Below are 13,869 nucleotides of genomic sequence, written 5' to 3'. Positions count from 1 at the left end.
TATTTTTAGCCTGTCTCATTTTCTCAACCATTTCTCTAGACTTTCCAGGCAGGGTATGTCTTCACTTATATTAACATTCAGTTAGGGCTCCTGTGCTGCAGTAATGAAAGGCTTGACAGATCCTTAACTACTGCAATCCCACCTGTCTCTCTTACATATGTTTCTTTATTGCTCAAGCATTTCTCTTTTAATCTCACTTCTCATTCTCACCTTTCTGCTTTTCATTATGGCTCCTGCACTTGCTGATTGAGGCCCCAATAAGAAATGCTAGAAGCATTAAACAAGATATTCCAGTGAGGAATTTCTTTTGTGCAAAGATCTAGATGAGATGTGGCTAAAATAGATACTTCCCCTCTGAGTTTTCCCCCTTGGGGCTTTTTGTTCCTTTCACTTTAAAAATAAAAATAATAGCAATAACTAGATTTGTTCAAGTTTTTCCAATCTGGACTGTTAGACCATGCCCTGTCTTTATCAAGCATGTGGGTATGTTATATAACAATAAGTGCTCATCCTGAATAAATCGTGATTTGCCTGCATTGTACTTACAAGTATTCCCATTAATCATTAATTTATCCCACACTTTTCAGGACATTTCCCTATCACTTTCCCAACCACAAAAAGTTGGTTGCTTTTTTAAGTAGATGCGTTGTGCTGGGTGATGAAGAACTTCTATCAACTTTAATTGAAGAAGCCTAGTTACAGGTAGGTAGCCGTGTTGGCCTGACACAGTCAAAAGAAAATACAAAAATCCTTCCAGTAGAACCTTAGAGACCAACTAAGTTTGTCATAGGTATTGAGCTTTCGTGTGCATGCACACTTCTTCAGATACACTGAAACAGAAGTCACCAGACCCTTATGCATAGCTGCCAAGTTCTCCCTTTTTTAAAGGAAAATTCCCTTATGCTGAATAGGCTTCCTCGCGAGAAAAGGGAAAACTTGGCAGCTATGCCCTTATGTATAGTCAGAGGGTGGGGAGGGCTATTACTCAGAAGAGTGGGGGAACGGGTAAGAGTGGCTGATAGGAGTGGTGAACATGTTGATGACTGTTAACGACTGTTAACGACTGTAATTGGAAAAAGCAAGGGCTGGGGTGCTAAAGAAAGCTTGATCATTTCAATTACTTTTACAAAATACTAACACTGATTGAATGGAACACGGCTTGCAGGGGCAGCCCAGCCATTAGGCAGGGTGAGGCCACTGCCTCAGGTGGCAGAAGCCCCCAGGGTGGCATATCCACGGGTGCCCCATGTGCCTTGCCGCCTCCACCAGTGGGGGAGAAGCGGCACTGGCATTGGCACAAATGTCAGGTGAGATTGTATCCCTTTGGCAGCAAGATCCCACCCCAAATTGGCACAACCTCACCTGAAATCAGTGCCAATGGCAGCACAACTTATCTGCAAGAGGCAGATGTGGCAGGTGCAGCCAGCAGCAGCAACAGGTATGATGTTGGCTGCAGAAACAGCAGCAGCAGCACATTTCCCATTTTGCCTCAAGCAGCGAAATGGGATGTGCCGCCCCTAATTGCTTGTCCTTCTGTGAATCTAAGCCAATTTGTACAGAAAAATAAGGGAATGGGTGTTGTTGTTGTTGTTGTTGTTTTAAAGCCATTTCAGACAAACATTTATCCACCTTCCTTCTCTGCACGCATGCTATATGTAATGAGGTTACCACTTCTTGCATATCCCAGATGCCTGAAATCTTATGCTGTAAGTAGCATAGGGAATTTTAAAGGACTTTACAAGGTAGTTGTTTTTGCTGGAGGAGACAAACATGGCTACTGCTCTAAACAGAGGCCATGACAGGAATTATTATTATTATTATTAGTAGTAGTAGTAGTAGTAGTAGTATTCATTTATTTATACCCCACCCATCTGGCTGGGTTTCCCCAGCCACTCTGGGCGGCTTCCAACAGAATATTAAAATACAACAATCTATTCAACATTAAAAGCCTCCCTGAACAGGGCTGCCTTCAGATGTCTCGTAAAAATCTGGTAGCTGTTTTTCTCTTTGACCTCTGATGGAAGGGCGTTCCACAGGGCGGGTGCCACTACTGAGAAGGCCCTCTGCCTGGTTCCCTGTAACTTCGCTTCTTGCAGTGAGGGAACCGCCAGAAGGCCCTCGCCGCTGGACCTCATTGTCCGGGCAGAATGATGGGGGTGGAGACGCTCCTTCAGGTATACTGGACCGAGGCTGTTTAGGGTTTTAAAGGTCAACACCAACACTTTGAATTGTGCTTGGAAACATACTGGGAGCCAATGTAGGTCTTTCAGGACCCATGTTATGTGGTCCCGGTGGCCGCTCCCAGTCACCAGTCTAGCTGCCGCATTCTGGATTAATTGTAGTTTCCAGGTAACCTTCAAAGGTAGCCCCACGTAGAGTGCAAAATTCTCAAAGGATTCAAGAAGGGCACTTAAATCATGTTCAGACATGTGGGGATGGGAGCAGGGATGCGCATGCAAGCCCCACTTCTATTGTCTCCATTCATGTCAACCCAAATATGCACTGAGTACAACTTTCCTTTGTTGAGTTGGGAAGGTTCAGAGGAAGCTTCTATTCACATTTACTTTTACACAAGTAGAATGCCCTCGAATGCTTTGTCATAGTCCCTGATTGTGCAAAGGGTTTAACTTCCCTGTTCAACATGGTAAGACCAGGGGCAGCACATGAGGACGTTAAGGTGCAAATTGTGTGCATATCTCTGCCTCTGTCCTTGCTTTAAAGGATCTCATGTTCAGGAAAATAAAATTATTATTATTATTGAAAAGCAAATGAATTAGGGATGAGAGATTGCCTACTGACCTCTGTCAGATCTATTAAATGCCATAGGCAAGTTTCAAAATCGCCATCTGCACTTCTGAATAAATAACACTGCAAAGGAATGCCATTTTGTCTTTTGTTCTGACTTGTTAAAGGGCTGCTGTTTAGCTAGCAACTGTTCTTGCCAGGAAATTCAAAAGGTCACAGCAGGTTTGTTAACTTATTTATTTAGGTATTTTTACATTGTCGTTCAAGGCTTATGTGGCCCCTTCGAGGCAATTTGCATCATAAAACAAATTAAAAGAATAAATAAAAGAATAGAATAAAAGAAGAATTCAATCAAAAAGCAGCATTAAAAATGGGAAAGACAGGGTGGGGTGGAGAGAGTAAAAAAAAAAATCAAGAAAAGAATAGCAGCAGTGATTAGATTGTTTTTAAAAGCCTGTAATAGCCAAAGATTAATCATTTAAATTCAGCTGTTATCAGTGAAGTATTTAGACTTCATTTAAAAGCAGTCAATGAGGAATCTAAGCATACTTCCAATGGAGGAATATCCATAATTATGGTACCACTGCAAAGAAGGCCCTGTCTATTGTACTCACTAGTCTGACGAATCTTATTGATCGGCTTGCAGATGGGACACCCCCAGCAAATCAACAGTCAGACAGATTGGGTGCAGGACATCCTTCAAATAACTTGGTCCCAAAAACATTTAGGGCTGTAAAGGTATTAACCAGGATTGGTCACAAACTACTCTAATATTGAAAAGAAATTATATGTACCATCACTTGACCTACCACTTGCCTTATTTACAAGCAACTTGGAAGGTACAAAGCACAATTAGCAGGTTTACATGCCTTTTGTCACCCAATGCCATCACAACAGGCCTGTTGCCGGGTGGGGGAATGGGTGCAATGTACCCCCTAAGCCAGGCATCCCCAAACTTCGCCCCCCCAGATGTTTTGGACTACAATTCCCATCATCCCTGACCACTGGTCCTCTTAGCTAGGGATCATGGGAGTTGTAGGCCAAAACATCTGGAGGGCCGCAGTTTGGGGATGCCTGCCCTAAGCCATGCTTTGCCTGCACATAGACACACACACAGACAATGACAGCCTCAATTTATAAAATGACAGCTTGTTTTCAGAACTGATTTTTTCAAATTCAGTGAAGGCAGGGGTAGTGTACACCATAAAAGTCTCAGCTGGAAAAGCCCCCAAAGGTCTGCTCAGTAAAGACTTTGCCTGACTGAGGGTGTTTTTCATTGTGTGTCGAGGCTTCCCAGAAAATTACCTTAAATAACTCACAACTGACAACAGAATTATGGTTTGGTTTTTGGCAAATAATTTAGGGCCACAACTTTATTAAATACACAATTTAATCCGAGTGTTGGCTTAGGCTTTTGGTTATTCACTCGTCCTTCCTAAAGAAGGACTATCCCCATCTGTCCATCCAGGACAGGACTCAATCAGCTGTCCCCTTAGGACAGGACTCACCTCATCTGCCCCACGTGGCAGGACTCACATCAGCTGTCACCATTGGACAGGACTCACCTCATCTGCCCACGTGGCAGGACTCACATCAGCTGTCACCATTGGACAGGACTCACCTCATCTGCCCACGTGGCAGGACTCACGTCAGCTGTCACCATAGGACAGGACTCACCACTGTCCGCTTGGACAGTTCCTGCTCCGACTTCCGCATGGAAGTCAAGTAAACATACCTGGGAGTGAGGAGGTGGCTGCGCCCAGTCATTCCCTCCTCACCTTCACCAAGAATGTTCCTCAAGGCTCTTGCTCTTAAAATTGGGCCCACCATTCCCGCCAATGGCGGGATGGTAAGGACAAGAGTGTAAGCCCCGAGATTCCTTTAACGGAATACTTCTATATGGAGCAAACGGAGGTGAGGGTAGGCATCCGTGTGCCACCCCCTCTACCAACCGATTAACCAACCAAAAGCCTAACCGCCAACCTAACAAGTTGTGACAATTTGCTAGCGCAGTAGGCGAAAACCAAGAGGCACAGCCAATCAGCCAATTGGAAAAATTCCTACTGACCCCTGAATACAGGCGGCCCCGAAGGCAATAGCAATGTCGTGCTAACCTGCAAGAAAGAAAGGGCGGGTGGGAGGGGTTCAAACGCCAGGCAAAAATGTGACCAGAAAATGGTGGACGCAGCTTTAAGAGGGGCCCCACCAACCAATCAGATCCAAGGAATTTGCATACACACGCCCCCCATTACTCAGCATGAGCTGTGGCCTTACACAAACCAAACCCTAAGCTAAATTTCTTAACAGCCCTACCACAATCCGCTTTATATTATATGATATAAAGCGCTTTGTGTGTCGAGGCTTCCCAGAAAATTACCTTAAATAACTCACAACTGACAACAGAATTATGGTTTGGTTTTTGGCAAATAATTTAGGGCCACAACTTTATTAAATACACAATTTAATCCGAGTGTTGGCTTAGGCTTTTGGTTATTCACTCGTCCTTCCTAAAGAAGGACTATCCCCATCTGTCCATCCAGGACAGGACTCAATCAGCTGTCCCCTTAGGACAGGACTCACCTCATCTGCCCCACGTGGCAGGACTCACATCAGCTGTCACCATTGGACAGGACTCACCTCATCTGCCCACGTGGCAGGACTCACATCAGCTGTCACCATTGGACAGGACTCACCTCATCTGCCCACGTGGCAGGACTCACGTCAGCTGTCACCATAGGACAGGACTCACCACTGTCCGCTTGGACAGTTCCTGCTCCGACTTCCGCATGGAAGTCAAGTAAACATACCTGGGAGTGAGGAGGTGGCTGCGCCCAGTCATTCCCTCCTCACCTTCACCAAGAATGTTCCTCAAGGCTCTTGCTCTTAAAATTGGGCCCACCATTCCCGCCAATGGCGGGATGGTAAGGACAAGAGTGTAAGCCCCGAGATTCCTTTAACGGAATACTTCTATATGGAGCAAACGGAGGTGAGGGTAGGCATCCGTGTGCCACCCCCTCTACCAACCGATTAACCAACCAAAAGCCTAACCGCCAATCAAGCCAGCCCTGGCTTGCCGCCAACACTCAGAGACCTAACCAACTTTTTAAACCCTCAGACACATCACGCAGCCAAATGTCATACCCATCAGGGGATAAGTGAACCCCATCATCCCGATATAAAAGCGGGGCTCTAACATTAATTGCGGGATGACGAATCAAACTCCCCCCGATTTCGTACACCCGTTTGGATGCTGCGCTGTTAACCCTCTTCCTAGCTCTTTCCCCAGCCAGAGGAGGAATATCACCCCGCCATTGCATCCTCTGCAACATTTGGGACCAAAAAACGACGGTATCAGGGAACCAAGTCCTTATCTCCAACAAATCTCGTAGGATAGCCAGGCGAAGAGATAACGGGTCCACAGCGGGGATGTCATTTTCTCCCAGCTGGATCACCAGGGCGGACGGGCACCCGAGCAAGAGGGCTTTGCGCCGCAGCAAAGGGAGAAGCTCCCCCCAGCGCATGCCCCTCTTGCCCATCCAGGTCACTTGGATGTTGGATGGAAGGCCAAGTCGAGGACCCAATGGCGTTTGGCCAGCGCGAAGGCCTGCCCAATGGACTATGGAATGTCCCACCATCCATATGTGCACGTCCGCGAGCCCTGGGAAAACATTGGAAAACAAACGACAAAGTTAGGAGCGCTTCCGAACATAAGATCTATACGCTGCAGATTTCCACCTGCCCAAATCCTTAATAGCATCAACCGAAATACCCCAGTGGGCCGCCGTAGTGGCGGCCCCAATGCGAAAGGAATGAGGAGCGTAATTAGCGGCCACGCAACCGCATGCCGCTATCACCTTCCTCATAACTCTAGTAAATTGCAGCCTAGTCATCGGGTTACCATCCTGATGCACAAACAAGGGGCCCTCCCCAGCTGGCCTTTCCGCCAAGAATTTGGCTACGTCCTTAACCGGGCAGGGGCCCGTCTGCCCCGTAGCAGGCAGTCGCATTACTGCTCCTTTACCAGCCTGGTCGGTCTTGGAACTCCGAATCGTGATTAACAATTCCGTTGGTGACAGACGTATGTCCTGGAGTAGCAAACCCCCTGGCACCCCCTGACGCATCTGACCCCCTACAATTTCACCAATTCTCAAAGCGCCAAAAAAGGCCACTGAGAAGGCGGCCGAAAACAAACGGGCCTCATATTTAGACCAACACACCACCCTAAGCTTCAATCTCATTTTAGTGAGAAGATCAAAAGAAATCGGGTTCCTGGTAGGGGAACGGGGAGGACAAAGCCTACCCCATCCCTCCATGGCCTTACGCACCACAAATTTGGCGCAAGGGTCCCTATTAAAAAAAAAAAAAAAAAAAAAAAAAACAATTTCGAGAAAAATGAAATGGCCGCAGACTGGAGCTTTATGGTCCTGGCAGCCCTTCCCAGGTGAAACAGGTGTGCCAAATATTGAAGCACCTGGGAAGAAGAGGGGCGGGCCGCTCCCTCCACCGCGAGCGACTGACTGCGAAAAGTTAAAAAGTCAGTCCAAGCTTTTTGATAAGCCCGCAGGGTAGAGGGGGAAACAGAAGCAGCTACTCCCTGCAAGACTAGCAGCTGCCAAGGTTCCAAAGACGATCCGGGAAAATCTCCGGCTGATGTTGTGCGTCTGGAACCAGGGACCTGAAGCGCTCCATCTGAAATCGTGACAAAGCGTCAGCTATATCGTTGGCCACGCCCGGGACAAAACGCGCAGAGAAAATAATGTTAAAACGCAGGCACTGCAGCACGAATGCCCGCAGCAGAGCCGATACCCGAGTTGACTTAGAAGATTGTTTCGCAAGGACAGTCACCACAGCCTGGTTATCTGACCAAAAGCGTACGCGGCGGTCCTTGAAGTCGTCAACCCAAATATGGACTGCAACTGCTATAGGAAAGAACTCAAGAAAAGTTAAATCCCGCGTGATTTCAGTGTCCCGCCAAGCAGGGGGCCATCTTTGTGCGCACCACCTGCCATTCCAAAACAAACCAAATCCCAGGGAACCCGCCGCATCGGAGTGCACTTGGAAATCGTTGTGCAGGTTTAAAACATCCTGCCACAAGGATACCCCATTGTATTCCTCCAGGAATACCAGCCACATCCTCATGTCAGCCTTCTCACCCTGCGATAAGCGCTCGAAGGCCGCACAGGCTACGGAGCAGCCCATTGGCATGGCCTTATCAAAATAATAGGCGCCTTCCAACTGAAAGCCCAGCAACCAAAAATCATGCGGATGAATTGGTAATAATCGGAAAGCCGATTCGATATCACATTTTGCCAACAAGGCCCCCGGCCCAAACTTTCTGATCATTTTAATTGCCTGGTCGAGAGAAGCGTATTTGACCGTACAAAGCTCCGGAGGGATCACGTCGTTCACGGACGTGTCCCTAGGGTGAGACAAATTATGAATGAGCCGAAACTCACCCGGAGCCTTCTTGGGGACGATTCCCAAGGGAGAGAGGTGCAGATTGGGAAAAGGCGGAGACGCAAAAGGACCAGCCATGCGCTGGAGGGCTATTTCTTTATTAACCTTCCGCCTTGCGACCTCGTGCATCTCTCTCACCGACTTCTGGTTCCTAGGATTCCTAGCCAGGGGAACCGAAGCTATCGGAATCCGGAACCCGAAGGAGAAACCATCCCGAAGATATGCAGCCGCCTCAATATTGGGATAGGAGGCTAACCAATGTTTAAGGGCCGGTAACTTAATGGGAGAAAAAGCTAACTGAAGCAATTCACTTTGATGTGGAAGCTGCGGGGGGAGCGGGGAGGGCAGGGGCGGAACCCCTTGGCGCCTGCCTGAATCCTCCCCGACCCCCACGAAAGGGCCGCCGGCCCGCATAGCAGTTAACAGCCGGGTGGCTACCGCCACACCGGTCACAAGTGTGCGCATAAATACACCGCGGGCGCTGACACATTCCTTTATTGAAATCCCAGCAGCGCAATTTAGGTGCCGCCTTAAAAGGCTGGGTCTTAGCCCTTTGCTGCTCGGCGGGTTTCCGTGAAACCGACGGAGCCACATACGTGGTCCAAAGGTCCAAGTCTTTCCTGTCAAAGCGGGCGGTGTCAATTTTTGACGCCCGCCTGCGAAATCTTTCATCATAAGCAATTGCGGCCGCTTCCCCTGCCATGTTATATGCTGACCTTACGATGGACTGGTACACGATAAGGTGTAGAGCCCTGCGGGGATATGCCGCTACTACTACCCCGGAAAAAACTTGATAACAATCGAGCCAACGCTCGAAAGTCCGCTCCACCTTTCTCCCCCTGCCTTTCTTCTTAGTACCAACGAGGGCGTTTTCTTGCTCAGGGACCACCTCCTCTGGTGGAGCTAAATCAAAAATGTCTACATATTCACCATCCAATATCCTAGACCTCAATTTAGAGGACAAGTGACTGCCCGGAATAATATCCCTAGTACTGTTGGTGGAAACCGTGGTTTCCGGGACCAACTCTCCGTCGAGACATTCTTGAACAGCTCCATAACGAGCACGATGCGAATTCGCTCGACGAGCCCAGGCCCAACGAGGAAGGCCAGAATCCACTTCCCCGTAAGCCCAGTACAACCCCATAGAGTGATCAGAACCCTCGGAGCTAGAGGACGAACCTGAGGTGGTCGAAGCCGAGGTATCGTCCTTGCGCCTCTTTGCCCGCCTCCTGGAACGACTTTTGTGACGACGTTTTCCGCCACTCGACGCTCTAGCCGGCACTGGGAGGGCTTCCTCGCCGGATGCCGACGAAAGCCCCTCGCGCCGCGAGGCGACGGCAAGAGTCTGGGATGGAGCAACGGGCGAAACAACAACATTAGAGGAGGCCCCCGTCCGCCCCCCCTGCCCTTGCCCACTTACTCTGCCCTTAGCCTGCCTCGCCCTCCTGGTGCGCCGAGGCTGCTTCCCCTCACTTCGTCGTTTGACGGGAGGGGGCGCCGGCACCACCATAGGAGTGGAAGAGGCATTCGGCATCAGAACACCAGAAGGCCCCACGAAGTCGTCATCCGACGAGTCAACTGGCCCAGACGTGGTGGTCTCAGGCAGTCCCAGAATGGTCGCCATGGGGGACAGAGGCTGCGACGCCGCCACCGTAGCTTGCCCGGGGTCCAGGGATACACCTGCAGAGGTAGAGGGGGCAGAAAGAGGGTCTGGGCCTTGCCGGTCTGGAGGCATGGCCGTAGTCGCCGCCTCCCGCCCTGCTTCCAGAGGTAAACCAGCAGAGGTCGAGGCGGCAGGATGAGAGGCCGGGTTCTGTAATAAGGCATCAAGCCCAGATCCAAGCTGGGCCAGGGCCTGTGGGTCACCAGCAATGCTAGCGATGAATGCTTCCACGCGACCCGCTGCCTGCGAGGCTGGCGAACGCAGCTTCTGCGAAGCGCCCTTAATGACCCTCTTAGATTTCCCTGAAGTGGATGGGTGGGCCGCCATCCTGAACTATTAACTACTTGGAATAACAAGCAAACACACGTGGAATCACACAGGGGTGCGTATTACCACTTTAACCACTAGGCGGCGTCACCCCACCCCTCAAATATTGGAGCCTTCCCAACCAATCTGCAAAACTAACTGCAAAATATTTGGGGACACCCAGGCCTCTGAAAGGCCCCAGGGAAATCAGTTAGACTTGTATTGCAGGCTGGTGTAGGCCGGACCCCGGCACACGCCCCGGCCCCCCCCCTAAAAGGGGGGAGAGGGAAAATGCGCAGGCCAAAGCCAAACTCCCACCCACGCAACCAAATAGAATCCTTACCCAGAATACGTGAAAACTAAATTAACGTGAATTAAAATTAAATTGAATTAAACAATGGACATCAATTAAGCCAATTAAACAATGCAAGAAACCCAAAACGCAGGCCAAGCAATGTATTCCCTATCTATTGGGAAGGAACAGTATCAAAACTAACAAGGTGCGATAACCCCCTTGAGGCCAGCCGATGGCATAGAGAACCTAAAGTAGGCTGCAGTACTCAGGCCTCCAATTAAAGGCAAGGAGTAAAAGTTTTTTCCTTTCACTTAACCAAAGCAAGCCCACGCAGGTCAAAGCCAATTATAATCCAATTGAATCAATTAAGATTCCTAAATAAAAGGATATAAATTAAATCAAGTAATTAAAGGAAACCAATAAGTTAAAATGACCCAATAAGCTAGTCAGGCAACACAATAAAGTCAAAGCCTGTTCAAGGGACTTCAATATAGGCTGAGGGAAAAGGCAATTAAATTTGTAGGTGTAGTAACAACTCGTGGCCAGTAGATGGCGCCAAACGCCCAGAAACTGGCTGCAAGCACTCAAGCCTCGAAATAAACTGCAGCCAGGAAAAAATTTTTCCTCAGCTAAAACAGATGCAAACAGAAAACAAACGCTATACAGGACACAAAAACTAGAGGCCCCCCAGGTGAATCAAGTGAGGGGACCCCCTCCCAAGGTCCTAAAGACCCAGCAACCCCCCTCAAACCGCTCCCCCCAATGCACAAGCAGCAGCTCTCTGCTTAATAGCAAAGGGGGTTGCAAGCATTAAAATGGCGGACGCAACGTGCAAACCAGGCACAATAACGGCCTGGCGCCCTCCCAATGATGCACCCCCACCCCGCAGGCACCCCAGGGGGGGCGGCAAACGCCACAGCCCCCAATAAGCCAAATTAGAGGCCCCCAGCAGAGCGCAAGCAGCCTCAATGCTCCTCAGCCGGCAACAGCCCTATTAACCACCCACGTGGCTCCAGCCCAGCCCAGCCCAGCCCCAGCAGGAAAACGGCCAGGCAAGGAGCCAGGAGCCAAGGCTCCCTCAGGGTACCAAGGCCCCCTTGCCCACCAAGAGCCACAGCAGGCTAGCCAAGGCAAGCGGGGGGGGGGGGAATTTAAAGAATTTAAAGGAATCTAAAGGGGGGTGCACCCTTTAAATAAAGTGGGATGCCTGTGCGGGGGGGGGGGGGACTCCCAACGCCCCCAGCCGAGGCCGAGCCGTAGGGGAAGGGAGTGGGGAGGGAGGGGAGGGGGAGAATCAAAACGGAGCTAAATAAGGCAGTAAATGAAAGCTAAAAATCAAAAGCAAGCAATAAGCTGAATAAATCAGCAAATTAAATAAGCCAGATACAACCAGACTCCAGGAATCCAGGAACGCTCTCTTGCCAGACAGGAACCGATAGAAACACACAGTTCAAACGCCAGGCAAAAATGTGACCAGAAAATGGTGGACGCAGCTTTAAGAGGGGCCCCACCAACCAATCAGATCCAAGGAATTTGCATACACACGCCCCCCATTACTCAGCATGAGCTGTGGCCTTACACAAACCAAACCCTAAGCTAAATTTCTTAACAGCCCTACCACAATCCGCTTTATATTATATGATATAAAGCGCTTTATTACATCACCGTCAACTTATAATTACTTAAAAAAACCAATATGGTCCTTGGAGTATTAAATATTAGAACTTTGTATTATGAACTAGTTACACACCACCCCTTGGACTTTCTTTTGCTCTATCTACCCTTGTGCTTATCACAATCCAAAGACATGACTGCCTTCAGGATCAGCTCCACCAGCAGCTCGGCCTCCTGTCCCCAGTATGCTTGCATTCTATCTTCCATTCCCCAGCACCAATGCAATGTGCGCTAGTTTGGGGGCTGTAGCCACTCAGGCAGATGGTATACAGCCTCAGCAGAGCTTAGTCTGATGTTAAATGCCTCCCAGAGCAAAAGCCTTTCATAGATAGCTGCCTCTGCTTGGAAGCAAGTAGCCTCAACTCAAAGCCTCAGGAAGAAATGTCAAGAACCTCCTACACTCCCTGTCCTGAAGCTCCCTAGTCTTCCTCTTTCAGCTAGCTTCCTCTCTCTCTCACCTTCCTTTGCTGCTGCAGTCCTCTATATGGTGCATTATATAGCAAGTTTAAAAGTTTCCCTTGTTTATCCAACAATGAAGGAAAAGGAAAGGTCATGGACAAGACTGCAAGGAAAGACTCTTGAGGGAGAGCTAACAAACACACCCTAAAGTATGAACAAGTTTGTTTGTTTTTTGTGTGGAATCGGAAATGTAGATACCTAATGCAGCATCAAAGTCAGGAGCTCATTGTTCCTAGCAAAGTAATTCAGTTTGGTCTGAGAACACAGAATACAGATGAAAGAGGACTGCAGCTATAGGAAAATTCAAGGTTTTGCGTCTGGTATTCTTGGAGAGCTCTGAAAAAGAGTATAGTTCATCCCTATTCAGATACTAAATGCTATTTCTTTTGTTAAGTTGACTTTTGAATAGCCCATAACACACTCTTTTCATGGATGATAAGTAAGGGTGAAGGTTACTTCCTTTCTCTTACACTGGCATGGCTCTCACATTCTCTCCACCACTGAGTTGGGTAGTGGTGGCTGATATTGGAGGAGGGGGGAGTCACATATCAAGGAAGCCTATCTACTCTCTCTCTCTCTCTCTCTCTTTCACACACACACACACACACACACACACACACACACACACACACACACTGTTCCCTTTTTTAAAAGCTAAAAATACCAAAATGGCAGCCCCAAACAAACAAAACCCACCAGATGTGTCACCCATACTTAAGACTTGCTACATCAACACACAGTTAGGAGTCACTCCCATGCAAGCACAGGGAATACCCAACAGGATAAAATGGCTGTAGTGTAACCATATTCCACACAGCACTCTGAATTGCAACTGGTGTACTTGCTAAGGGGCTGGGGCTGGGGCTGGGGTGGAAGTGCATTTCAAGGTGACCAAATATTGCCATTTGAGTTTAGGGGTTATGTGGTATCCCAGCAACAGAAATATTGAGCTACCTATGAAAAATAAGTCTGGCATAGCTGTCAAGTTTTCCCTTTTCTCACGAGGAAGCCTATTCAGCATAAGGGAATTTCCCTTTAAAAAAAAATGGGGAAACTCAACAGCTATGGTCTGGAATCATCATATAAAATAAATAACGGCACATTTATTGAACTGTAAAATGTTCATCAAGGTCCTGTTGAATTGTTACTATAATAAATCAAAGGATCACAAAAGGAGAATGTGAGGAGAGAGCCTCTTGAGCTATCCTAGTGCACAGTCTGTTCACAACAGTTTTGTTCCTGCTGCTGCAGGACCAACAATTAAGGCTGC

General features: G+C 48.5%; 1 protein-coding gene across 1 annotated transcript; it reads right to left on the bottom strand.

Annotated features, from left to right (window-relative positions):
• Window positions 1–4,023: 4,023 nt before the first annotated feature.
• On the bottom strand, window positions 4,024–11,631 carry LOC132592000 (uncharacterized). The gene is made up of 2 exons (XM_060273629.1): window positions 9,382–11,631; window positions 4,024–6,403 (listed from the first exon to the last, which is right to left on the bottom strand). The coding sequence occupies exons 1-2, from the start codon at window positions 10,190–10,192 to the stop codon at window positions 5,829–5,831; spliced, it is 1,386 nt and encodes a 461-aa protein (XP_060129612.1). The 5' UTR covers window positions 10,193–11,631; the 3' UTR covers window positions 4,024–5,828.
• Between the last annotated feature and the right edge of the window lie 2,238 nt (window positions 11,632–13,869).

This window comes from Zootoca vivipara, chromosome 4, assembly GCF_963506605.1.
Source record: "Zootoca vivipara chromosome 4, rZooViv1.1, whole genome shotgun sequence".
Classification (NCBI taxonomy): domain Eukaryota; kingdom Metazoa; phylum Chordata; class Lepidosauria; order Squamata; family Lacertidae; genus Zootoca; species Zootoca vivipara.
This window is presented reverse-complemented; position numbering and strand designations above follow the sequence as displayed.